General features: G+C 39.0%; 2 protein-coding genes across 5 annotated transcripts in view; both read left to right on the top strand.

Annotated features, from left to right (window-relative positions):
- Positions 1-3,339: 3,339 nt before the first annotated feature.
- The window catches only part of LOC144525680 (galactose-specific lectin nattectin-like), a 50,289-nt gene continuing 25,964 nt past the window's right edge, over positions 3,340-27,664 (top strand). For 2 of the 4 annotated variants that reach the window (XM_078262723.1, XM_078262720.1), the window contains exons 1-6: positions 3,340-3,404; positions 3,606-3,687; positions 4,471-4,533; positions 5,310-5,399; positions 5,665-5,799; positions 6,660-6,771. In XM_078262723.1, coding sequence (XP_078118849.1) covers positions 4,471-4,533; positions 5,310-5,399; positions 5,665-5,799; positions 6,660-6,771 — 400 coding nt within the window. In that variant the 5' untranslated portion in view covers positions 3,340-3,404; positions 3,606-3,687. Of the gene's footprint in view, positions 3,405-3,605; positions 3,688-4,470; positions 4,534-5,309; positions 5,400-5,664; positions 5,800-6,659; positions 6,772-6,867; positions 7,691-27,664 lie in introns of those variants that run through there. The other 2 variants (XM_078262722.1, XM_078262721.1) reach the window with 2 other exon arrangements.
- Positions 18,071-24,430, top strand: LOC144525682 (galactose-specific lectin nattectin-like). Its single transcript, XM_078262727.1, has 6 exons — positions 18,071-18,178; positions 18,485-18,547; positions 20,190-20,279; positions 20,672-20,806; positions 21,474-21,585; positions 21,684-24,430. Exons 2-6 carry the CDS (start codon positions 18,485-18,487, stop codon positions 21,749-21,751), a joined length of 468 nt encoding a protein of 155 aa, XP_078118853.1. The 5' UTR covers positions 18,071-18,178; the 3' UTR covers positions 21,752-24,430.

Genomic DNA, 27,664 nt, shown 5'->3' with positions numbered 1-27,664 from the left:
TTCATATTTAGACAAAACAAATGATATATCCAGCTACAAAACACCTAGAAATCGGAAGTTAGAACGGAATAGGGATAGGGTGAGAAGCTCAGTCATCCGTGAGGAGCTCGGAGTAGAACCGCTACTCCTTTGCGTCGAAAGGAGCCAGTAGAGGTGGTTTGGCCATCTGGTAAGGATGACCCCTGGGTGCCTCCCTAGGGAAGTGTTCCAGGCACGTCCAGCTGGGAGGAGGCCTCGGGGAAGACCCAGGACTAGGTGGAGGGATTATATCTCCAACCTGGCCTGGGAACGCCTCAGGATCCCCCAGTCAGAGCTGGTTAATGTGGCTCGGGAAAGGGAAGTTTGGGGTGCCCTGCTGGAGCTGCTGCCCCTGCGATCCGATACCGGATAAGTGGACGAAGATGGATGGATGGATTGATTAGCGCCTTTCCTCCAAGGATCCTTAATCATGCTGCCTTAATTGCTCCTTCTGTCAGGTGACAGCCTTGGTTTTTCACATGCTCATGATGATGTCAGGTGAGCAGTAAAGAAATGTGACTATCCTTGGGCAGACTTTATGGGTTCTTTTCTGCAGTTGCAAGGTCGGAGTGCTTTAGTCGGCCTCCAACACAAATGAGATTGTCTTCCAAGGTTGGGCTGAGTTTCTGCAAGTGGCTGTTTCTGGATACAGCTTTATTTGCCTGGAGGGGTGATGGTTCTTTGGCAAAAGCTGTGCTTTGTGTGGCTTTAAGGATAACATATCTTGCTTGGGCCATTTCAGTTTGTGTGTTTGTGGGATCTTGCCATGTGAACCAGGAATGTACTCTTCTCACTAAAGAGGTAAAGGTGGAGAAGCATTGGAAGTGGTCAGAGGTAAGTATTGTTCTCCCAGGTAGTAGCACAGCTTTGTACTTGTGGTCAGATATTCATGTTTTTCACCAGGTATGTTTTCACCGTATATCGTATTGCTTTATATTGTTAAAGCCATTGGTAGCACTTTATAATAACTATCCATAATTCATCATTTGTTAAGCATTAGTTAACTATTAGTTAATGGTTTGTTCATCATTATTAATTTATTGTTCATACATAATTTATCATTAGTAAAGCATTTGTTCACATAGTTATAAATTGTTTGTTCATAGTAAATAAGCCTATCTAAAAAAATATGTTTGTAAGTACATGATTTATACTGAACAAATAATGAAACAACCATTTATAAATGAAATCATTTTCCCATTATAAACCAGTTGCAATCTATTACTAAATGCTTTGTTCATCATTTGTAAAGCATTGCTCCTGTTAACTATCATAAATAAAGCATTTGTATACACAGTCATACATGGTTTGTTCATAGTAAATAAAGCTCTCAATAATTATGTTTATAAATAGAGGTTTGACACTTAATAAGCATTGCAAAAACCATTGGTAAATTAAATAATATTCCCTTTATAAACTATCTACAAACTATTAGTAATTTCTTTGTTTATCATTTGTATATCATAGTTCCTACATCCATTGTAATCAGTAAAGCATTAGTAAATATAGTTAGTAGATGGTTGGTCTATAGTAAGTAAGCTCATGTAAAACGTTCATCAGTTGATGTTTTTAATAATTCCTAAATGATGCATTAACCATGTGTAAATGAAGTCTTCTTACCATTATTAACTAGGTACTCAGGAATGTATAAGGTCGGTTAAAACTAGGAAGTTAATGATTAACAGACTATCTACACCTACATTTGTTCATGTCTTAAATAAAATGTTATGATTTAGAAAAAGGCCTAAACTAATAGCTGGGGTGTTAACACATCTGTTACAAATACTTACCAATAATGTAACCCATGATTAACTCATGAGTTACTGCTGGTTAGTTAAGTACATTGTGTGAGCCCATCTAAAGTGAGTACTTGCTATGCTTTACAAAGAATTTATAAATGAATTGCAAAGGCTAGCAGATACAACAGAAACACAAGTAAAAACAGTATTTGTAAACCTTATTACGATGTAGTAAGAATGTACATTTATGAAATAGCTTCTCAAACTTTATCCTGGTTTCCTCGTCTCTTTATTGATGTTCAATTCTCTGGCTCTTAACAATCTCGTTTTCTTCTGGTTCCTGTCCAAATTCACACTGATATCAACTAAATAACACTACTACGAGCTATTTCATGAATGTAAATTCTTACTACATCGTAATAAGGTTTACAAATACTGTTTTTACTTGTGTTTCTGTTGTATCTGTTAGCCTTTGCAATTCATTTATAAATGCTTTGTAAAGCATAGAAAGTACTCACTTTAGATGGGCTCACACAATGTACTTAACTAACCAGCAGTAACTCATGAGTTAATCATGGATTACAATATTGGTAAGTATTTGTAACAGATGTGTTAACACCCCAGCTATTAGTTTAGGCCTTTTTCTAAATCATAACATTTTATTTAAGACATGAACAAATGTAGGTGTAGATAGTCTGTTAATCATTAACTTCCTAGTTTTAACCGACCTTATACGTTCCTGAGTACCTCGTTAATAATGTTAAGAAGACTTCATTTACACATGGTTAATGCATCATTTTGGAATTATTAAAAACATCAACTGATGAACGTTTTACATGAGCTTACTTACTACAGACCAACCATCTTTACTAATGCTTTACTGATTAGAATGGATGTAGGAACAATGATATACAAATGATAAACAAAGAAATTACTAATAGTTTGTAGATAGTTTATAAAGGGAATATTATTTAATTTACCAATGTTTTTGCAATGCTTATTAAGTGTCAAACCTCTATTTATAAACATAATTATTGAGAGCTTTATTTACTATGAACAAACCATTTATGAGTGTGTATACTAATGCTTTATTTATGAGAGTTAACATAGGAGCAATGCTTTACAAATGATGAACAGAGCATTTAGTAATAGTTAGCAACTGGTTTATAATGGGAAAATTATTTCATTTATAAATGGTTGTTTTTAAGTATAAATCATGTACTTACAAACATTTCAAGACAGGCTTATTTACTATGAACAAACCATTTATAACTGTGTGAACAAATACTTTACTCATGAACTATGAACTGAGAAGCTTGAGCAGGCTGTTCTGATTAATAACGAGGTCCTGTTTGTTCGTGTTTGTCACCAGAGAGAATAAACGGATATCATCATTAAGAGATCCTGTGTCACGTTGTGGTTAATAAAATAAACACAACGCAGAAGTCCACCGATTACACAGACATTGTTCATTCACTGACCTTAACTTTCACACCCTGTTAAATATTGGTTCAGTATCAAGTCTCTACCTGCATCACTGCATAGAGTGTCAATCATGACTAAGACCACTCCCCTTTCTAAGGTATATAAGGGTCTGTGACTGTCTTTTACCTCCAAACCAAACCAGGCAGAACAAAGATTATTGATGTGAGTATAATGGAGGTTTTCACATTGTATTGTTATCATTATCACTAAAAGATTTGCCTGAAAGTTTTATATATTCTTTATGCTAGATTGCAGAGTTTATTCCTGTTGAGTAAATATCAAATTAAGTGCAGATTGTGGATGCATTAGTGATGCTAGTCCAGATAAGATTAACCTAATTTGTTATTATTGGGTGTTTAATAGTATTCAGATCTGTGACATTTTCTTTCAGTGACAGTCATCAGCTTGTTCTCCTCTGTGTCAGCCAATCACCACCTCAGCAAAGGTATTTATATTTCAATTTATTATCACAATTTCATCTATTTTTACTTTTAATAATAACTAATCATGTCTGTTTCGAAGGGACATTTTGTGGGGAGGGAATGAGTCTTTACCCCAAGTGCAGGAGTTATAGTTTGTTGGGGTCTTTATCGCAAGTGAGGGGACAATGTAGTGGGAGATTGGCTAGAGACACGGCGCAGTGGGGGTGGTATTACATTCACTTTACCACACCGTTGTGACAAAAAGAGAGCAGAGCCAGAAGGCAAACCACTCGAACTACCGCTCTGTTTCCTTTCCTATCCTCACCTATGGTCATGAAGGCTGAGTCATGACCAAAAGAACGAGATCCCGGGTACAAGCGGTGAAATGAGTTTCCTCAGGAGGGTAGCTGGCGTCTCTTTTAGAGATAGGGTGAGAAACTTAGTCATCTGTGAGGAACTCGGAGTAGAGCAGCAGCTAATTTGTGTCAAAGGGGCCAGGTGAGTTGGTTTAGGCGTCTGGTAAGGATGCCCCTGGGCAGTCAGAGTTGGCTGATGTGACTCAAGAAAGGGAATTTTGGGTTCCCTTGCTGGAGCTGCTGCCCCCACAACCTGACCCCTGATAAGCGGATGACGATGGATAATCTATCAAATATTAAACCATATTTATATTTTATAATACACCACTTATAACTAGCTGGATACTTTAATTTGATAAAGGCTCATTAATGATCAATTGCAGTCATTCATTGTCTGACATTATTTCCTTGTACGCATTTTTTTTTACTTTGTTTAACGTCTTTCCACAGATGACATCAGTCTTTCCGTTTGCCTTGTTGCTCTGTTTGTCCAGCGGACTGTTGACTGCATATGTAAGTACACTCTTAAGAAATAAATCCATAAAATAACAGAATAATATCTGGCAGCTCATTACCCGGATTTTGTCCCGTAATTAAAAACGGAAATTTGGTGTGTAGCTACATAAAAAATAAATGTTCTGTTATTTTAATAAACAGTTTGCAATCTTGTTGTCGGCCCTGTTCAGCAGATGTTATTGCACATACAGATACAAATGCTCATATAATGATGCTTATTACTCATGGTTTTGTTTACTTCCTGGTTGTGCTGTTTGCAGCACATTAAAGTCAACTGCACAGCTGTTCATTGTTAATTCTGCTACTGAGTCTTTATGTTACTAAGTCTCACTTTTCCATTTTTGTTAATAATAGTTGCACTTCATAAATGTGCATTAAAAATGGTGAGCTCACAAAACCTGTGCAACAAGGACCATATTGTATGTATATTATATGTATAACATCTAAAGCTAAATGTAGCTCTTAACTGCCTGAGTTATATGGGGATTAACACTAAACAGTAGAAAATCAGTCCAGTCTCTCCAACTGGAAATGTAATCGGCTGTTAGTCTTGTATAACTTATAATAAATTGACATTTTTGTGATCATAGTGTTGTGAAGAAATTAAAACCTGCTGCCCAGGTCAAAACAGTACCTCTGACTCGTTGGGTTGCTCTGATTGTAGTCTTGCATTGCCAGCTCTGTCTCCACAGCGCTGCGGAGGAACAATCCCGTGAATGAACAGTTGTTGATATAGACTAGTCTGATTGTTTTTGGCTTGTTTGTTCATACAGGGTGCAGCTTCCTGCCCTCCTGATTGGACTCAGTTCGGCTCTCGCTGTTTTGCTTTCTACATCCAGACAAAGACCTGGAGTGATGCAGAGGTACAGCAGTTCTTTCTATCATAACACATGTATGCTTAATACCAGTGTACTCTAATACTTTACTGAAGAAAAACTACTAATACCACATAATAAGATATTTTTACAGTGTGGTATTAGCACTTTTACTGCAGTAAAGGATCTGAATACTTTTTCCACACCATTGATTAAAAGTATTACAATGTGCCCTGTGACTGTAAAACTGTTAATAATGTGATTATGTTTTATTTTTCTTGACATTTTAAACTGATGATATTGTCTCCATTAGACCTTCTGCCAGATCGCTGGTGGGAATCTGGCTTCCATCCAATCAGCTGAGGAACATGCATTCCTCAAAGACTTCATTAACCAAGTGACCGGTACACAGAGAACGTCCTGGATCGGAGGCACTGACGCAGTGAAGGTAAGACTTTTATCATCACACAGGAAGTGATGTCGCTAGTCTCTCAGCCTGTTCTTATGAAGCACTCGTACATATAGCAGTGAAAAGTAAATCACTGTAATCTATATGTATTTCACATATTTATTACTGTCAGCAGCACATTGACTGCTGCTGTATGAGAGCGTGAAAACATGTTTTAACGGTCGCCTAATTTCGTAGAATATTAAAGATAAAATCTTGAAGCATCTAAAGATTTTAGATTTTCATGCAATTAACATTCTAGAACTGTAATTAACATTCTAGAGCTACAACTTAACATTCTAGAACTGTAATTAACATTCTAGAGCTACAACTTAACATTCTAGAGCTGTAATTAACATTCTAGAACTGTAATTAACATTCTAGAGCTGTAATTAACATTCTAGAGCTGTAATTAACATTCTAGAGCTACAACTTAACATTCTAGAGCTGTAATTAACATTCTAGAACTGCAATTAACATTCTAGAGCTACAACTTAACATTCTAGAGCTGTAATTAACATTCTAGAGCTACAACTTAACATTCTAGAGCTGTAATTAACATTCTAGAACTGTAATTAACATTCTAGAAGAGCATGTTACAATTCTAGAAGTTCAACCTAACATTGTAGAACTAATTATTTTAGAACGTTCTTGAACTACATCTTAACATTCTAGATCTTCATACAAAATTAGGCGATTGTGCAAACGTTTTCATACGATATCTTACAAACCCGTTCATGATAATGTGTTGGGTCTCATGAGTTGTTGTAGAGAATAAGAAGTCTTTTGGACGCAATGAGTATTACAACAACAAGAACTCTTGATTTCACTTTGACTTTAAAACAAACCTTCTCCTCCAGGAGGGTACGTGGCTGTGGACTGATGGATCCAAATTCAACTACAAAACCTGGAATGCGGGAGAGCCTAACGGCAGTGGAGGAGAGAACTGTCTTACAATGAACTGGGGTGGAGGTAAAATAAACATTTAAAACATCTTGTTGTATGTTGCACTTTTAAATATAAAAGTTAAATGTAATCACTTACATTGGTTGTAAACTCTCTCTACAGCAAACTGGAACGACTGGGTTTGTACCAACCAGGCTGCTTTCGTGTGCTCCAAGAACCTGTGCGTGTAACCCTAACACGCCATCATGATGCCTCTACAGCTCATCTATAATCTCTATCATTGATTCACTTTCAGTTTGTTCGGCAGACAGAGACAGCTGTCTGCTGACAGATGACTCACTTTCACTTGTTGATTATCTGAAGAGTTAGGGAACAGTTCACATTTGGGTTTAAAGTTAGACAGAAACTGGCTCACTGAGCTGGACAAAAACTAATCAGTAACTGGACTTTTAATCTACAGTAAATAACACAAAATGAAATACAGAAAACATTTGAATACTCGCACATCTTTTCCATTTTAGTTTACTGAATATTATCTATTATAAACCGCTAAAATATTAACACACTACATTTCTCTCTGAGAGTTATTGTTCAGATCAATACAACGCTCATGTGTGAACACTAACTATGAAGTTCACTCGAGCAGACGTTAGCTTAGCTTAGCACAAAGACTGGAAACATCTAGCCTGACTCCGTCCAAAGGTAAACCTACCAGACATGAGTGGTGATGATCTTTTTATCCAAAATGTCCAGATAGAAAATAAAAGTGTATATTTTGTCGGAACTTTCTGTGATACAAGAGGAGAATGCAACTGTAATAACACGTCATAATAACTATTAATTATTCATATAGTCCACTGGTTTAATGAACTGGTTACTTTTTATTCTTTAAACTGATGTGTTGTGTTCTTTATTCATCTGATTTCCTTTATTATATAATATATAACTAAGCATTAAAAACTAAAAGACATGTTGTCACAAAAACCGTGTCTGGTCCTGTTTCTAAAAGGAACAAATCATTAATATGTATTCTGGGGACCTGAACTCTCAACCTTTGGGTCTAAAGACAAGAGCTGATCTCAGTGAGGTATTGGCCAGGTGATGAGACAGCTGGCTTCATGACATCACGTAGACAATGTGCAGGACTTTAGTTACTAGTTACTTTAGTTACTCCGCTACATTCATCTGTTAGAGCTTTAGTTACTAGTTACTTTAGTTACTCCACTACATCCATCTGTTCCAGCTGTAGTTACTAGTTACTTTAGTTACTCCACTACATTCATCTGTTACAGCTTTAGTTACTAGTTACTTTAGTTACTCCACTACATTCATCTGTTACAGCTTTAGTTACTATTTAATAACAATATAACGGCTACAAGTCCAGTTGAGATGATCAGACCATTAAACAGACAACTGGTTGGATCCTTTACACTTTCTACAATGGGAGGATTCTTCTTTACTTTTAATACTTTAAGTAGATTTTCATGATGACGCTTACAGACTTTTACTAAAGTAACATTTTCAATACAGGACTTTTACTGTAACAGAGTAATTTACACATTTAAAACATGCAGGGCAGTTGTCCACAGCTTAATGCCTGATTAGATATATGTACGATCATCTTTCAACACTAGCGGCTCGAACTCAGAGCCTTTGACACTGTTGGCAGGTGCTGATCTGAGGAAGCTATTATCTGGGTGATGACACAAATGGCCTCCCAACATTTAGTAGACAAGGGGCAGGACTGCATGAATTGCTGAATTTTAACCTACTGTCAAAAAATCATCTTCACAAACTGATGGTTAAAGATGCTCTGTTTTGCATTGACTGCAGTAGCGTAGATGAGGACACAATCCTCCCCACTGTTGCACCAAATGCTTGCTCTTGGTGTACTCTATGTGTAAAGAGTCCTGAGATAACTGTATCTTATCATATCATCTGTTGTGCATGATCAACAACACCCCCCCCACACACACACACACACACACACACTCTGTTTTTTTCACAAATGCACCCTACATACAGTTAATTTTAGGAACAAAATCAACTCGTTAAGTTTAGGAAAAAGAACAAATTTGTAATAAAACACTCCCGAGGAACGAACAGCGTTTCCTGGGTGAAAGTATTTTGTTTTCGTCACAAAGTCAACTCCACTCTCTGGCTTGAAAGCGCTGTGTTTTATGTTTACACTACGTTGTGCTATTTCATTTTGAGATTATTTTCCGTTGGATATTGAAGATAATAAATAAGTGTTTTGGCATGCACATGGCACTTATTCCATGGTTTTAGGAGAGGGATCTAATTCTTGCACGTTTTGTTTTGTTGTGCATGATCAAACCCCCCCACCCTACATATAGTGGCAACTCTCAGACAGCTTGAGAGGTGATTTAACTGTCAAAAGGGTGAAAACCAATCAAAAGCATCAGATTAATAGCATCTAACTTTACTGAACGGCTGTGGCTGGAAATGGCAAAAGAAGACATTGTGCACATGAAAAACATGCAAAGGAACTACATTAATATTATTCAACATATGGCCTAGCCTCTTACAGAACATATTCACATCTAACTCCCAATGTAATCATGAACATTTTCACAGTTAACTGTAATTTAATGAAACATTATTTTCCCAGTAACTGTAACAGATTACATTTACCTTTATTAACTCCGTTACATGTAACTAGTTACTCCCCAACAGTGTTTAAAAGCCAACAGACAGACGGTGATGTGTTAGCTCAGGGTGTCCAGCAGAGGGCAGACATGTTGTTTTATAGATCCAGCTGCTGAACCTCTGGATCTGATGATGTTTCTGACTCTCAGTCAAGGGTGTAGGTTTGGTTTCAACATTGATGGGGGGGTTCATTATACCTGGGAGGTCTGGGGGTCGTCCCTCATAAGATATTGTATGTCAAACTCTTCATTTCCTGCATTCAGGTGAACTTTGATGTATGGTGCAAATGTCTTTATTAATGTAAAGGAAATGATTATTCTCCTTTATTGATCAAAACTTTCTTCATATTCAAAACATCATACGTGTTTCAGGATGTGTGTTTTTTTTAGGAATCATCTCCATCTCAACAGCTAATCTGTTAGAGAATAAGACCCTTCTCCTCCAAAGTTTAAGTCTACTTAAATCCGTCTTTATTTGTCACTTCCTGTTGTGTTCTTTAATTACATACAGGTCTATTTTTATGTACATGTTTTGAGCCCCCTCAACTGTTATTGGTACCTCTTTTGGGGAGTGGGTTCTTTCATATTATTTGAGGGGGACTAATCCACTGTCTACAGGTCTTCGAAAGAAGCTGTTTTTCAGCCGATTTGTTTTACATTTTATCACTCAGTACCTTCTTGGAGGGGAGGGGTGAAAACAGGCAGTGTCCAGGGTGGGATGGCTCCTTTATTATACAGCTGGCTTTCTTTTTAACTCGCCAGCGTAGATGTCCTGCAGACAGTGGGATGTTCAGTACTCCTTCCATCCATCCATCCATCTTCATCCGCTTATCCGGGGTCAGGTCGCGGGGGTAGCAGCTCCAGCAGGGGACCCCAAACTTCCCTTTCCCGGGCCACATTAACCAGCTCCGACTGGGGGATCCCGAGGCGTTCCCAGGCCAGGTTAGAGATATAATCCCTCCACCTAGTCCTGGGTCTCCCCCGAGGCCTCCTCCCAGCTGGACGTGCCTGGAACACCTCCCTAGGGAGGCGCCCAGGGGGCATCCTTACCAGATGCCCGAACCACCTCAACTGGCTCCTTTCGACGCAAAGGAGCAGCGGCTCTACTCCGAGCTCCTCACGGATAACTGAGCTTCTCACCCTATCTCTAAGGGAGACGCCAGCTACCCTCCTGAGGAAACCCATTTCGGCCGCTTGTACCCTGGATCTTGTTCTTTCGGTCATGACCCAGCCTTCATGACCATAGGTGAGGGTAGGAACAAAAACTGACCGGTAGAATGAGAGCTTTGCCTTCTGGCTCAGCTCTCTTTTTCGTCACAACGGTGCGATAAATTGAATGTAATACCGCACCTGCTGTGCCGATTCTCCGACCAATCTCCCGCTCCATTGTCCCCTCACTCGCGAACAAGACCCCAAGGTACTTGAACTCCTTCACTTGGGGTAAGGACTCATTCCCTACCTGGAGAAGGCACTCCATCGGTTTCCTGCTGAGAACCATGGCCTCCGATTTAGAGGTGCTGATCCTCATCCCAGCCGCTTCACACTCGGCTGCGAACCGATCCAGTGAGTGCTGAAGGTCACAGGCCGATGATGCCATCAGGACCACATCATCTGCAAAAAGCAGCGATGAGATCCCCAGCCCACCGAACTGCAACCCCTCTCCACCCCGACTACGCCTCGATATCCTGTCCATAAATACTACAAACAGGATTGGTGACAAAGCGCAGCCCTGGCGGAGGCCAACTCTCACCTGAAACGAGTCCGACTTACTGCCGAGAACCCGGACACAGCTCTCGCTTTGGTCGTACAGAGATTGGATGGCCCTGAGAAGGGACCTCCTCACCCCGTACTCCCGCAGCACCTCCCACAGTATCTCCCGGGGCACCCAGTCATACGCCTTCTCCAGATCCACAAAACACATGTAGACTGGTTGGGCATACTCCCAGGCTCCCTCCAGGATCCTTGCGAGTAAAGATCTGGTCCGTTGTTCCACGACCAGGACGGAATCCGCATTGTTCCTCTTCAACCTGAGATTCGACTATCGACCGAACCCTCCTTTCCAGCACCTTGGAGTAGACTTTACCGGGGAGGCTGAGAAGTGTGATACCCCTGTAATTGGCACACACCCTCTGGTCCCCCCTTTTTAAAAAGGGGAAACCACCACCCCGGTCTGCCACTCCTTAGGCACCGTCCCAGACTTCCACGCAATGTTGAAGAGGCGTGTCAACCAAGACAACCCCTCCACACCCAGAGCTTTAAGCATTTCTGGACGGATCTCATCAATTCCTGGGGCTTTGCCACTGTGGAGTTGTTTAACTACCTCAGCAACCTCCACCAGGGAAATTGATGCCAATCCCCCCCTCATCCTCCAGCTCTGCCTCTACCATAGAGGGCGTATTAGTCGGATTTAGGAGTTCCTCAAAGTGCTCCTTCCACCGCCCCTATTACCTCCTCAGTTGAGGTCAACAGCGTCCCATCCTTACTGTACACAGCTTGGATGGTTTCCCCGCTTCCCCCCTCCTGAGGTGGCGAACGGTTTTCCAGAAGTACCTTGGTGCCGACCGAAAGTCCTTCTCCATGTCTTCTCCGAACTTCTCCCACACACGCTGCTTTGCCTCTTTCACGGCAGAGGCTGCAGCCCTTCGGTACCTTGCAACTGCCTCCGGAGTCGTCTGGGATAACATATCCCGGAAAGACTCCTTCTTCAGTCGGACGGCTTCCCTGACCACCAGTGTCCACCACGGTGTTCGTGGGTTACCGCCCCTTGAGGCACCTAAGACCCTAAGACCACAGCTCCTCACCGCAGCTTCAGCAATGGAAACTTTGAACATTGTCCACTCGGGTTCAATGCCCCCAGCCTCCACAGGGATGCACGAAAAGCTCCGCCGGAGGTGTGAGTTGAAAGTCTGTCGGACAGGGGCCTCCTCCAGACGTTCCCAATTTACCCGCACTACCCGTTTGGGCTTACCAGGTCTGTCCAGAGTCTTCCCCCACCCCTTGACCCAACTCACCACCAGATGGTGATCGGTTGACAGCTCCGCCCCTCTCTTCACCCGAGTGTCCAAAACATATGGCCTCAGATCAGATGAAACGATTATAAAATCGATCATTGACCTTTGGCCTAGGGTGCTCTGGTACTCAGTACTCCTTGACCAGCTGAAATCTATTATCACCTCCTTGGTCTTAGATGTTAAAGGGGTGATAGAATGCAAAACCGAGTTTACCTTGTCATACTTGATTAACGACAGTTCGGTGGGTGAAATCGGCATACAGAGAACCTCAAAGACCTGTTGACACCTCTTGACTATGCAAATCTCACAATTTGAAACTGCAGCTGAAAATGAACGAATCCCAATGAAGCTAATAGTTGACGTCAACTCGGTGGCTGCACCTTAATTGGCTCTGGTCTGTACCTTTGTCACGCCCCAAAATGTACATACAGACCACTGGTCTGAGACCAGCTGGTGTTCTAAATGTAGGTCACGGCATCGCACAGATCTCACACATGTTAGCTGCGAGCTGTGCTGTTCTTTTCAAGGATATTGAAAATGAACCACGATCGTAAATGTAATATTTCAGACTGTACAGGGAATGGTGCTCCAGGTAAGCGGTAGTTGGTGGTTCAGTTACCCCAGAAAAGGTGACTGTGCACTGGGTACAGAGCACCACGCTGCCGGTCGTGGAGTTTGTGGTAGTTGGTGGTCTACTTACCGGGTTTGTGTGCTTCGCTCAAATACCCAATATAATCATTCTATCACTCCTTTAAGGACCTGGTTGTTGCTGACACTGGTAACACTTTACAATAAGGTCAACAAAAATGTAGGTAGTTACAGAGGAACGAATGAGGAATGAATGAGTAACGAATGTTTAGTTAATGATTAGTTACTGGTAAACAGACTGGTAGCTACTGTTAAATGAATGAGTAATGAATGGTTCGTTACTGATGACTGATTCAAGCACTAATGATCAATCAATCAGTAACTAATCATTAACTAAACATTCCTTCCTCATTCATTTAACAGTAGCTACCAGCCTGTTTACAAGTAACTAATCATTAGTGCTTGAATCAGTCAATCAGTAACTAATCATTAACTAACCTTTCGTTACTCATTCATTCCTCATTCGTTCCTCAGTAACTACCTACATGTTTGTATACCTTATGTGACGTGTTACACTGACACCAGTGAGCCAGATGATGTACCTCCTCCCTGTAGGATGTTTCGTCGTTGTCTGAGTCCAACTACGGTGGTGCCGTAATGTAAGAAATGAGGGGGACAGATTGTTCAGGAGAAGGAGTTTTGTTGGAAGATCCTCCATTTGTCTCTTCAAATCACATATTCCAACTAGCCTACATTGTATTAATGACAGATGGAAACACCTACATTTCCATAAACCGTTCCATACTGTTTTACTGCTGTATCTTGCCCAATGGGAGACCTGCTAACATTAAACTAGTATAGGTGGGTCTGGGGGGATGCCTCCACAGGGAAATGTTTGGTGCCCTCAGGCACATTCTAATGCCACATGATCTTTATTTTTGTATAGTTAAATGAGTTTTCCTCTATATTTTTTGCATACATTTGTATTATATATTATTTTGTTATTGCCTATATCTATATGAGTCTATCAATCAACTGACCCATACTCAGTAACATGCACACACGCCTACATATGGTGCATTCAAAACAACTCAGACGTGTTGTAGGTGTGTGTTGTAAGCCCAAGTGGCTCTGTTTATGGATCAGTTTGTATGGTAATATTGTTTTAAAAGCTGAACTAAAGTCAACAAACAGAATCCTTACATATGTATCCTGATGTTCCAGGTGTGTTAGCGCTGAGTGGAGAGCTGTTGTAACTGCATCATCTGTTCATCTGTTGGTCTGATGTTTATCAAGATCAGCAGGGATGGCAGCCTTTATGTGGGGAAGGATCAGTCTTTCAAAACACCTGGCAATGATGGGGGGAAGAGAAACTGGTCTAACAACATAAACACATTGTGAAAGACACTCAGAGACTTTTTAGTTATTTGAAAGACAATATCAGCAGAAAACGCTTTAAAATGTAAATGCCATTATTTCTTTAGCGCTGCCTTTTATATTCAATTAAATGTTCAATTTGTTCAGTAACAGAAATTCAACCAGCAGTGTGTTGTATTTTAGTGTAATACTGAAAGCAGCAGAACTGAGAACATATATGTTTATTTATCAGAAGTTATATAGTTATTGTGATATTTTCCTCATATTGTTCAGCCCTATTTGGTAGTCACTTTGTGTATCTTTGCTGTTGTTTTGTGTCTTTATGTGCATTTTGTTTGTCTTTATAGTCATTTTTCATCTTGTTAAGGTCATTTTGTGTGTTTTTGGTCATTTCTTAACGGCTGTTTTGCATTTTCTAAGGCTGTTTTGCTTGTTTTGTGGTAGTTTTTTGTGTGTCTCTCTCTCTGGTCTCAGTCAGCACAGGGGGCTTTCAACTAGTTCCAATGTATTTGGGTATAAAGGATATCCCAGGAGTAGTGAAGTGGAGTAGAAGTAGCATGAAAAGGAAGTAAAGTACAAGTATGTTGGCTGCAGTGTGTTGACGTTCCACCTCTTACTGGAAGTATTTTATGTAACAAGTGTTTCCTTGTTCCTTTCCAGGAATCTATCACTGAACAGAGGTATGTGATACAGCACTCAGATAGCAGACACTCAAAACCAAGTCCGCCCAGTTTAGGGCCTGCAGGCCAAGTTTGGCCCATCCTCCCTTTGTTTTGGCCCGCCATGGCATTTGACATGCTCATGCTTATTCTCCTTACTTTGAAAGTGCTGTAAAATCTTAACCTTAACAACTACAAAACATACATGTTGTGCAGCTACAAAGTACGTAATCTGAGTTTTACTCAGAGTTTTACTTAGACAAAACTTCCTTAATTTAATAAGATTTATCTATGAAGAAGTATAGTATTCTTTAACATTCATGTTTGACCCCAGCCTTCCATCAAGATACATTTTGGCCCTTCATATGAAAGAATTTGGGCACCTCTGAACCAAACTCACCACAGCCGCAATATTGACCTATGCAGATTACCACACATTTTATTTTGGCTTGTGGAAACAAAAGGCTTAAAGTCCAGTTTAGACCAAAGATTGGCAACGGTTTTAGGAAAAGTTTCAGTGGGATGAACAAGCCCGTCTCAGCTCGACTTAAACCACTGATGGTGTCGCTGCAACTCAGCTGGTGGAGTCTCCAGAGGCTGGTTTTAGACCGTAAGAGACGTCTCCTGTTTCAACAGCCAATAGAGAAGTCAGCTGGTGGAGTCTCCAGAGGCTGGTTTTAGGACGTAAGAGACGTCTCCTGTTTCAACAGCCGATAGAGAAGTCAGCTGGTGGAGTCTCCAGAGGCTGGTTTTAGACCGTAAGAGACGTCTCCTGTTTCAACAGCCGATAGAGCAGTCAGCTGGTGGAGTCTCCAGAGGCTGGTTTTAGACCGTAAGAGACGTCTCCTGTTTCAACAGCCGATAGAGAAGTCAGCTGGTGGAGTCTCCAGAGGCTGGTTTTAGACCGTAAGAGACGTCTCCTGTTTCAACAGCCGATAGAGCAGTCAGCTGGTGGAGTCTCCAGAGGCTGGTTTTAGACCGTAAGAGACGTCTCCTGTTTCAACAGCCAATAGAGAAGTCAGCTGGTGGAGTCTCCAGAGGCTGGTTTTAGACCGTAAGAGACGTCTCCTGTTTCAACAGCCAATAGAGAAGTCAGCTGGTGGAGTCTCCAGAGGCTGGTTTTAGACCGTAAGAGACGTCTCCTGTTTCAACAGCCGATAGAGAAGTCAGCTGGTGGAGTCTCCAGAGGCTGGTTTTAGACCGTAAGAGACGTCTCCTGTTTCAACAGCCAATAGAGAAGGCAGCTACAAACTATAGAAATACAATTATCCAGAAGCTATTTTTTCCATTATGTTACAAACTGTCAGCTGGTCAAGTTACTAATGTCGAAAAATGCGAGAAAAACGTTCTAAAGCGAAAGAAATGTTGAATTTTAAAGTTGTTGTTCATCAACATGGAGTCAATTTTAGATACTATGCAAACTACTGGTGTTATGAATTAGGAAGGTACAGATTCAATTATTAGCAATTTATCAAAGATATTTTATCAATATTAATAAAGTTATGAATATGTGTATTAATACCTTTCTCAAATTGGCAAACAATCAAAACCACCACCTGGAATCAGGGACCAATAACTGAACTGTGAAAACAGTCTCCTAGGTGAGATTCTCTTGAAAATACAGATTTTAATTAATTTGATTAATTAATCTCATATTTATAAAGTGAACAGTTAAGGGAAATTCGAGCACTGACCTGTACAACCAGCTGTTATTACAACATAAACACAAATAATCAGAAACAACTGCTCTTTAAAGTATAATACCTCTATTTACTTGCTACAACTACGACAAAGGCAAAACAAGCAAACATGTGGTTGGTAGGTGTGTGTGTGTGTGTGTGTTTGTGGAAGGTCACGCAAATCTATGCGAGTTCAAGATGGAGGATGAAACCCCACAAGATTTTAGGCTCTTTGTAGATTTTGGCGCAAGGCACCAATTGGATACTCCAGGAAATGCACTAAAAACCCAAGATAGCGGATAGTGAAACTTGGTTGCAATACATTGTGACTATGAGATGGCTGTTAGCTGATCTGTGTATGTGTGTGTTAGGTTAGTTGTCAGAGAGGACAGAAAGCACACTTTAGAGAAAGAAAGACTCTTGGTATCTTGGTTTTGGGCGAAGCAATAATAACCTCGTTCAATCAGAAAGCTGACCCAACGTGACGTTAGGTCAGAGGTCGTAGATGTTTGACGAACAAGAGCAATGTTACTATTCTACCTCTGGTGGCTAGCATCTGACTTCTGACGAGCACTATAAATAATCTCTCTCAGTCTACTTAAGAGCGCCGCTTCAATGTTGAATTGCCGCGATGGTCTTAAAGTTTGGAACGATTGAGAGAAAGTTATAAACTCCGCCGACAGTGGTCCCTGTGGGGGGAGGTAACATTATACAATATGTAGTATCAAACACAAAACATTCAACAAGTACCGTGATCCAGTACTTTCACAGCAATAAGGACACAAGGTCAAAAATCACATTCAGTGTAGTAACATGTTGCAGCAGTAGCGGTTACTGACATTAATAACAAACCTATTTATAGACCTTTTTTTCATTTCTGCCATGGTTTGGTGCATTCACCGCCTGGTCACCATTTGCCACTCTGGGCATTTTCTTTTATTGCTTATCCAAGATGAGAAACCTCCAAAACACAAAAAAAAAAAATCTCACATCCACCTCCACGATCAGCAGCGATTTTTTATACCTCCGGCCACGTTCAAACTTACTTCTAATGGAAGTGTGACGTTTAGGCTGCAGAGTTTGCATGGAGGCCTCGTTCTCTTTGTTCCTGAGCACGTGACATTGTCCTTTGTCCTCCCAGGGGCCTTACTGTTCAACTGGTTCGGATCCAACACTGCGTAGATTAGTAGTATTAGTACTACTTCATATTATCGTTTTGTAAGTGTCACATGAGATGTGGCGTAGAAGTAGCATGAAAAGGAAGTAAAGTAAAGTATGTTGGCTGCAGTACCTCTTACTGGAAGAAGTTTTATAAAAAGTGTTTCCTCGTTCATTCTTACATAAAAACATGTCAATCAGCAATTCATTCTCAGGTTTACATATTTCAGAGGCTACGGCGCTATGATAAACTATATAAAGACATTTTCTTTCAGTGACAGTCATCAGCTTGTTCTTCTCCTCTGTGTCAGCCAATCACCACCTCAGCAAAGGTAATTATCTTTATTACATTTACATCTAAATTCATTATTACAATTTCATCTATTTTAATAACTAATCCTGTATTAATCGAAAGGACATTTTCTTTTTAAGAAAACTTGGTGTACTTAATAATTAGACATTTTAATTATGAGATAATCTATCAAATATAAACCATATCTATATCATATAATACACTTATAACTAGCTGGATGCTTTTATTTAATAAATGGCTCATTAATGATCAGTTGCAGTCATTCATTGTCTGACATTATTTCCTTGTCTGCAGTTTGTTTACTTTGTTTAACGTCTTTCCCCAGATGACATCAGTCTTTCCGTTTGTTTTGTTGCTCTGTTTGTCCAGCGGACTGTTGACTGCATATGTAAGTACACTCTTAAGAAATAAATCACTAAAATAACAGAAAAACGTTCTGGCAGCTTATTACCCAGACTTTAGTGTGTAGCTACAGTAAAAATACATTTTCTGTTATTTAACATTCTGTCATACAAAGCTGCTCAGTTAGTAAACTGCTGAGAAGAAATCTGTTTCAATGCTTTTTCTTTATCTTTTTTATATATTTTCGACGCGTTGCTGATGCTTTTGACGCTCGCTGAACCAAGTGCTGGTTAATAATTTACGATAACGGTGCTGTAAAGAGCTCACTGTGTTATCTAGCATTAATCATATCCTCCAACTAAAATTTCACATATATAACACATGACCAAGCCAAACAACATTTTAAACTACTATACATCCAATAAAACATGCACGTTGTTAATTTTCTCACACAATTACCTACCGCTCACATGCAGACAGTGTAGTGGAAGTTTTTCTCGTTAGCAGCAGGAGTGCGTATCAAAAACACCAGATGAAACAAATAAGGATGATTTGAGAATTAAACCAAAGTTTGGTCTTTGAGTATTTATTTACATTTGCAAATGCAAAAAAAACATTTTCATAAGTACCACGGCATGATCTGAAAGGGTCTTCTGCTGAACCAAAGTTCAGCACCTCTTTATAATAGCAACTCAGTTAAAGCCCCCCCCCCCTCAAGATATCTTTAGCAGCCTGAAACTTGAAAAAACACCATAAACAGTCAAATGTTTTACAACCTTCCCTTCTGCTCCTTTTCTTAACATTAGCCTAAACACCTGTTTATCTCAGAAGACAGAAAGAGACACAGTTCAAATGTTATGGCCTTTTTCACCTTATCTGCTAAAAGTAAAACAGTATGAGGGACTGAGGTCCTTTAACAAAAAATAGCTTCAACTAGGCTCAAAGTTTCCGATGTCAGCTGTTTCTCCTTGGAGTCTCTGAGTCTACACAATATAATAATATAAGGAAATACTGTAGAATATTAAACAATCATGTTAAAATAAAATGTTGCCATTACAACAGATAACAATTAAAATGTTCAAATTTGACACAAATTCATTTATTTTCAACTGCTATCTACTCATTCATACATTCACCAGGAAACTCCATTCACACCTTAAAATGTTCCACATCTTTTATACATTCAGGGTATTATTCAACTTTCAAATCCCATTAATACTTTTTAAAATATTCAACCTTGTTTGAGACTAAGAGGAAATGCCCTTCTAACATTTTTACATTAGTGCGGGACCCAGCTGACAGATCAGCAGACAGCAGCAGAAGCAAAGTTCTCTTTACTTTGCTATACCATCCACAGTCCTGTTGTTGTGCCGCATGTCAGTTAAACGTCCTGACCAAGGGCACCAAAAAGTGACACATCAGAGGGCTAGACGCTAAAGGAGACTTTTTGTGTCACCAATGCACCTGACCAAGCATCGCTTTTTGACGCGCTGGTAGGCCGGTATTCAGGATTTAAAGAATACAGAGGAAGTTTATTCAAAACAGTATCTCTGACTTGTTGGGTTGCTCTGATTGTAGTCTTGCATTGCCAGCTCTATCTCCACAGCGCTGCGGAGGAACTATGCCGTAAATGATCAGTTGACCGATATAGACTAGTCTGAATGTTTTTGGCGTGTTTGTTCATACAGGGTCAAGCTTCCTGTCCTCCTGATTGGACTCAGTTCGGCTCTCGCTGTTTTGCTTTTTACATCCAGCCAAAGGCCTGGATCGATGCAGAGGTACAGCAGTTCCATCTATCATAACAGATGTATGCTTAATACCAATTTACTCTAATACTTTACTGCAGTAAAAGTACTAATACCACACTGTAAAAATACTCTGTTAAGTAAAGTCCTGCAATGAAAGTATGTCAGTATCATCAAGAAAATGTAGCTAGTTAAAGTATTAATACCAGTAACTAAGAAGCCTACATTTACTTTTACTGTAATATAGTATTTTTACAGTGTGGTATTAGTAGTTTTAGTAAAGGATCTGAATACTTCTTCCACCACTGATTAAAAGTATAAGAATGTGCCCTGTGACTGTAAAACTGCCCTGATATCTGTTAATAATGTGATTATGTTTTTGTTTCTTTCTAAACATTTTAAACTGATGATATTGTCTCCATTAGACCTTCTGCCAGACCGCTGGCGGACATCTGGCTTCCATCCACTCAGATGAGGAACATAAATTCCTCAAAGACTACCTTAACCAAGTGACCGGTACTATCCCAGAGGCCTGGATTGGAGGCACTGATGCAGTGAAGGTGAGACTTTTATAATCACACAGGAAGTGATGTCGCTTGTCTCTCAGCCTGTTTATCATGAAGCATTTGTACATATAGCTTTGAAAAGTACATCACTGTAATCTGTATGTATTCCACATTTATTACTGTGAGCAGCACATTGACTGCTGCTGTATGAGAGCGTGAAGATCCTCGTAGGGAGGAGGTCAGGGGGATGTTTGGCTCCTAAAACTCAGGGCTTTCAAGCCGGGTAGCAGAATTCATGTCCTGGAAAAGTTAAGGAGAAAACACAAGACTTTCACCAGGAAACAGGTGTTCATGTCCTGGAAAAGTTAAGGAGAAAACACAAGACTTTCACCAGGAGACAGGTGTTCATGTCCTGGAAGTATTTTCATCCAAACCACCATTTTTTTTCTAATCTTAACTAGTCGTTTTGGTTTTTCTAAACTTTACTGTCGTCACTGCATGATGCTCACTTTTTCTCAGCTAAACTCATCTGTAACTCTGAAATGACCGTCACTTCACGGTGATCTGTACCCGGCTCACAGTCATCTTTTCTCTGCTAATGTTAACTATAAAAAACAGTGACCAATAGAAAACAAGGACAATCCTCTTTTGGGTTTACTGAGTATTACAACACCACAAACTCTTGATTTCACTTTGACTTTAAACAATCTTTCTCCTCCAGGTGTTTACGTGGATTTGGACTGATGGATCCAAATTCAACTTCCAGATCTTCAATGCGGGGCAGCCTGACAACGCCGGTGGAGCGGAGCTCTGTCTTGAGATGAACTTTCAAGGTAAATAATACATTTAAAACATTTTGTCGTATGTTGCAGTCTCAATTATAAAAGTTTGACATTAAATGTAATTCTTTGGTTGTAAACTCTCTCTACAGGAAATAACTGGAACGACAGGGCTTGTAGTTTCCCACTTTCTTTCGTGTGCGCCAAGAACAGCGTGTAAATCTAACACGCCATCAGTTTGTTCGGCAGACAGAAACAGCGCTCTGACAGATGACTCACTTTCACTTGTTGATTATCTGAAGAGTTAGGGAACAGTTCACATTTGGGTTTAAAGTTAGACAGAAACTGGCTCACTGAGCTGGACAAAAACTAATCAGTAATTGGACTTTTAATCTACAGTAAATAACACTAAGCTTAGCTTAGCATAAAGACTGGAAACAGTGGGAAACAGCTAGCTTAGCTTAGCATAAAGACTGGAAACAGCTAGCCTGACTCCGTCCAAAGGTAAACCTACCAGACATGAGTGGTGATGATCTTTTTATCTAAGATGTCCAGATAGAAAATAAAAGTGTATATTTTGTCAGACCGTTCTGTGATACAAGAGGAGAATGAAACTGTAATAACACGTCATAATAACTATTAATAATTCATATAGTCCACTGGTTTAATGAACTGGTTACTTTTTATTCTTAAAACTGTTGTGTTGTGTTCTTTATTCATCTGATTTCCTTTATTATATAATCAACTAAGCATTCAAAAATAAAAGACATATTGTCACAAAAACCGTGTCTGGTCCTTTTTTCTAAAAGGAACAAATCATTAATATGTATTCTGGGGGCTTGAACTCACAACCTTTGGGTCTAAAGACAAGAGCTGATCTCAGTGAGGTATTGGCCAGGTGATGAGACAGCTGGCTTCATGACATCAAATAGACAATGTGCAGGACTGCTCCAAAATGTTGATGTTGAAATACTGTCACTAATTTCACTTTGGTCTGTTATTTATTTTATGAAGTCGACCCAGGTCAATGGAACTGCAAAGCAAATGCAGGATTTATATATATATATTGTGGTGGAAACTTTTCATGTTTGCAGCAGGTGTAGGTTTTGAAAAATAGGAAACAAATAAAGACAGTCGAAGACTAAACCAAGTTAGGTTTTTGTATTTTATTATAAACCTGCAAGAATATAGGAGTAACACGATTTCTCAAAAAAGCACAGTATATATGCATCTTCAGTGAGATAGAAAGACATGCCCCGCTTTCTAAACATGACTCAACATTTCTTACAATCAAACATAGTCAGACATTCAGGATCCACTACGTTTCTTCCCCTCTGGACCACTTTCTACCCAAAGGTTTTGACATCCCGTTTATCTCAACTATGTGAGAAGTCTCAACTATCCACGGAGAAATAACAGATAGTTTAGGGTGACCTTGTAGCCCCTATCTGTTCAGCGTACACATTACGTTCCCAGACTTTGTGGCTCTTACTTTCAACATGTGAGAATAAGAAAAACTCACTTTCAGCATTGTGAGACAAAGTAAAATGGAAATAAGACAAGAATATAAAGAATCATGCTTAAATATAATTTTACCATTGCAATATATATATATATATAATACTGTCAAAATGTATTAAACACTAGTAAGTTATTAGAATATCTTTGTCTATTTTTTATTATGTTGCAATGAATGTATATGGAACAACAAGACCATAAGGATTAAGCTGTCCACTTTAACAAAGTCATGTTTAAAAGGGGGGATAGGACTTCTAAATTTTCTATGGTACTACTGGGCTTGCCAAGTTAGAAATATTATAAGTTAGAAGCTGGGAACTAGTTCTCTTTGGGTAGCACTGGAATCACTAACATGCTATCCATTGGAGATCACAGCAACACTTTATGTTAATAAATTGCAGTCCCTGATGAATGTTGAGGGGTTGCCCCCTTTATAAGCCACATTGAAAGCTTGGCAGGACTGTAATAGGTATCTGAGTACAGAAGGTCATATAAGCAAAAACTCTCCTATTGCATTTAACCCTGACTTTCTCGCTCTCTCGCAAACTGACTTTCGAAACTGGTCACTTCATGGTTTGAAAACTTGTCTGGATATGTTTGATGAAGACTCTGAGTCTGTCAAATCCTTTACTGCTATTTGTGCAGAATATCAAATTACTAGAACAGACTTTTTTAAATACTTGCAGGTTCGTCACATCATTGTATCTTTACATAAAAAGGGACAATTTAGACTATATCCCACTGAGCTGGAACAATGTATTATCTCTGCTACTTCCCTTAAGAGGAAGATATAGAATCACACAGTTCCCAGACCTCTTTTTCTTCTTTGAGAACAAATTGGGAACTAGAGCTTAAAAAGAAGTTCAGTGAAAAACAATGGTTAACTTTGTGCACAGAACTGACCTCACCTTTGACAACAAACATTAAAGTTAAGGAAAATAATTATAAATTCCTGTATAAATACTATATAACTCCCATGCAGCTTCATACGTTTGATGATACATATTATCCTATGTGTAGAAAATGTGGAACTGAATCAGGAACATTTATGTATTTATTTTGGTATTGTAAAGCTGTTTACTCCTTTTGGGAGAAGATTCATAAAGCAATTCATGATGAAGTAAACGGCATTCAAGACTGCAAGATTTCCTTAGTACTAAATTATATAAAGACTATAAAATGACAAATTCACATTGAATAATGGATAACCCACAGACTGTGGTAGCGTAGGATTATTATTATTATTATTATTATTATTATTATTATTATTATTATTATTATTATTATTATTATTTCTGTTTTGTCCCTATTGTTTTGTGTGGCTGTGTTTTGGAGTATGTCTGTGATATGTGTTAAATTGTGAATAAAAACAAAAAAAGAATGTCTTTGTCTAGACCAGTGGTGGAAATACTTCAGTCCAAATGTTGAGGTACTTGTACTTTACTTGAGTCTTTTCTTTTCACGCCACCTTCTACTTCTACTCCACTACATTCATCTGTTCCAGCTTTAGTTACTAGTTACTTTAGTTACTCCTCTACATTCATCTGTTCCAGCTTTAGTTACTAGTTACTTTAGTTACTCCACTACATTCATCTGTTCCAGCTTTAGTTACTAGTTACTTTAGTTACTCCTCTACATTCATCTGTTCCAGCTTTAGTTACTAGTTACTTTACATGTTAAGATTACTGCACACAAAACACATGTAGTTTATAAATCTGATGTTTTATTCTAAAGTAAACTAGCCGACAATATAACGACTACAAGTCCAGCTGAGATGATCAGACCATTAAACACACAACTGGTTGGATCCTTTACACTTTCTAAAATGGAAGGATTCTTCTTTACTTTTAATACTTTAAGTAAATTTCTATGACGATACTTCCACGTTTATAGTGTGGTATTAGTACTTTTACTTAAGTAAAGTATCTGAGTACTTCCTTCACTGAGTTCTAGACAACATATAGATGCCTTTAATTTATTTATTGAAGTCTACCTGGGTTGAATTAATAACATGACTTTATTAAACTGTTTGTTTGTTAATATGCAGACGACACCACCGTAGTTGACAGACAACGACAAAGCACATTAAATCTACAGTCACCTCAGAATTTTGTGTTTTTTTCCATGAACATCATTAGTTTCTAAGAAATTGCAGTATTTTTTACACTACTGTATGCAGTGAAAGATATTTATGCACTGTGGACTATTTTTTATATTTCTAAACTTCTAATGAACATTTTCAACTGTTAACAATGAATATGACTGCTTGCAGTTACTGAAAGGTAACTTAACTCTTACGTACAATGAAAATATGTTCAGCAGATCTTCATCGCTGGCATAAAAGAACTGAATAAATAGAACAGAGTTAAGTAAACAGAACACAGACAAAGGCAACTAGAACAATATGAATACATGCAAAATATCTACAAGTTATCTTAAATAGTAAAACATATGTTTAAAAACCTTTAAAATAGTGGTTAATGTAAGTCAGCAGCATGAAACAGATTTTGCAAAACAGCTATGGCAGTGTGTGTGTGTGTGTGTGGGGGGGGCAGTGTCTACAGCTCTGGGGAAAGAAGCTGTCTTCTCTCGGAAGGGAGGGGTGAGAGCAGGCATTGTCCAGAGTGGGATGGGTCCTTTATTGTACAGCTGCCTTTCTTTTTCAGTCAGCCAGTGTAGATGTCCTGCAGGTGGTGGTAATGAGGTCCCTATGACCCGCTGCAGATGCCACTGATCCTCCTTAGTGCAGCTTCTGTACCACACTGTGCAGGAGTAGGTTGGTGTGGTGGAAATCTGAATGGAAACACTTTGAAATAAGTTAATCAGTTATACTTATCAAAGTTATCCCCCTTATATGTTGAAAGATATACTTTTCATACATCATAAGTCACCGTTTATACTAAACGTGACTTTCCCTTTTACTTATTCTATCATTGAACTGCCACGTTTAGCACAAGTTCACGTAAAGTACAGCCACTGCCACATCGAAAGTTCATTCAGAGTACAACCACATACACACAGACACAAATTCAAAAGTTATATCTGCACATAAGTTTCATTGAGTAAATATATTAGCAAAGCCTGTCTACAGAAAGCCTTTTCACTCCATATTTAGCCCATTGTACCGAATTATGTTGCAGTTCCACCAGAGTTCCACTGGGGGCGATCGCGGTCCAGTGCTAAATGAATGGGACTCTATGGAGCTAGAAGGCTAAATTTTTCGCCTGATTGTCATTTAGAAATCTCAGATTTGATTGTAGTTTTTGCAAGTTCAACATGGATTATGGGTTGAAAGCTGAATGAACGATGACTTATGTCCTTTTGATTTCTTACAGGTTGAGTCGTTGTTGCCCATAACACGCTAGCATTCTGCTAATGCAAAGATATCTTAATGACAAATCAAAATGGTACCACTTTACTTGAGGTCAAAATATTTATTAGTTGTCATAATGTCATAATGTTGTCATGACAGCAAGTCTTATCCATATCTTAATGACAAATCAAAATGGTACCACTTTACTTGAGGTCTAAGAATCTATCCAATACACTGTCATAATAGTGTCACGACGGCCAGTTTTGTGAAATATCCTGTCACACACCTATCTGACCAAGTGCTAGAATTGGTCTCTAACCTTGCACATCTAATTATATTAATCAGTAAGGTGTTACCCACTGTGCAGGAGTAGGTTAGTGTGGTGAAAATCTGAACAGAAACACTTTGAAATGAAGAGGATTTGAGACAAAGTGTCCTTTAGTCTGATTTTAATAGATACATGCAAGTATGGAACGAAAGTCTTGAGAATCAGCCAATCAGGGGCTGCACTGCGCTCTGCTGCTCGCTGAAGAAGACAACTTAGGTTCAGTTTCGGGAAAGTTTGGAAGAGAGCGCTGACGTCGAAAGACTGCTCAGTTTATATATAGATAATATAAGATAGTGTTGCTGTAGTTATTTCTACGTTCCTTGGAATTGTGTGCGTGCAACTACCAGTAAGTAATACTGATGTTTGTTCGTTTTACCTCATAATAATGTTACACTGTGTTTACTGCACTGCAATAATGTCGTGGCACGTTGCTGCTCGTTATTGTATAATGGCGGACCCTCGCACTGCCTATGTGTTTAATTGTTTAGAATGCTGTATATATATATATATATATATATATGTTCTTGTACAATGTGTAACGTTGTTTATGTTAAGGTGGAATTCTGCCGCTCATAATTATTATATGTTCAGCTGAATTTAGCATGTTGTGTATTGTTGCAGTTAATGTGCAGCAAATTAATCTTTGAACAGGGATATAGTGTACTAATGCATTTCTAAGTTTTGTATTTGCTTAGTAATAAGCATTTATTATAACACTGCATTTAAGTCATATATAACAAAACTATAATTTAACCTCTTGATTGTGTTTGTTTTATTATATACCTGTTAGGCATGTAATAACTATTTGACATTTATATAGAGTCTATATTTTACTGATTTATGCCTGAATCTCTGTTTCAGAACCACATACACTTAAACCTTTTTTCCAATGAAACACCTAAAAGGGACATCTTGTCTGCATTCATAGATATATATACTGACTAGATGTCACCTTGGGCTTCTAAGCATGCGTC

This window comes from Sander vitreus, chromosome 11 (assembly GCF_031162955.1).
Source record: "Sander vitreus isolate 19-12246 chromosome 11, sanVit1, whole genome shotgun sequence".
Classification (NCBI taxonomy): domain Eukaryota; kingdom Metazoa; phylum Chordata; class Actinopteri; order Perciformes; family Percidae; genus Sander; species Sander vitreus.
Note: the sequence above shows the minus strand (reverse complement) of the source record. Positions and strands in the feature narration are given on the sequence as shown.

Bases quoted from the DNA above. Each gene is read 5' to 3' on its own strand.
- LOC144525682 (XM_078262727.1), top strand. From the start codon at position 18,485: ATGACATCAGTCTTTCCGTTTGTTTTGTTGCTCTGTTTGTCCAGCGGA. The intron at 18,548-20,189 runs GTAAGTACACTC...TTGTTCATACAG, and splicing joins GCGGACTGTTGACTGCATAT to GGTCAAGCTTCCTGTCCTCC. The intron at 20,280-20,671 runs GTACAGCAGTTC...TGTCTCCATTAG, and splicing joins AGGCCTGGATCGATGCAGAG to ACCTTCTGCCAGACCGCTGG.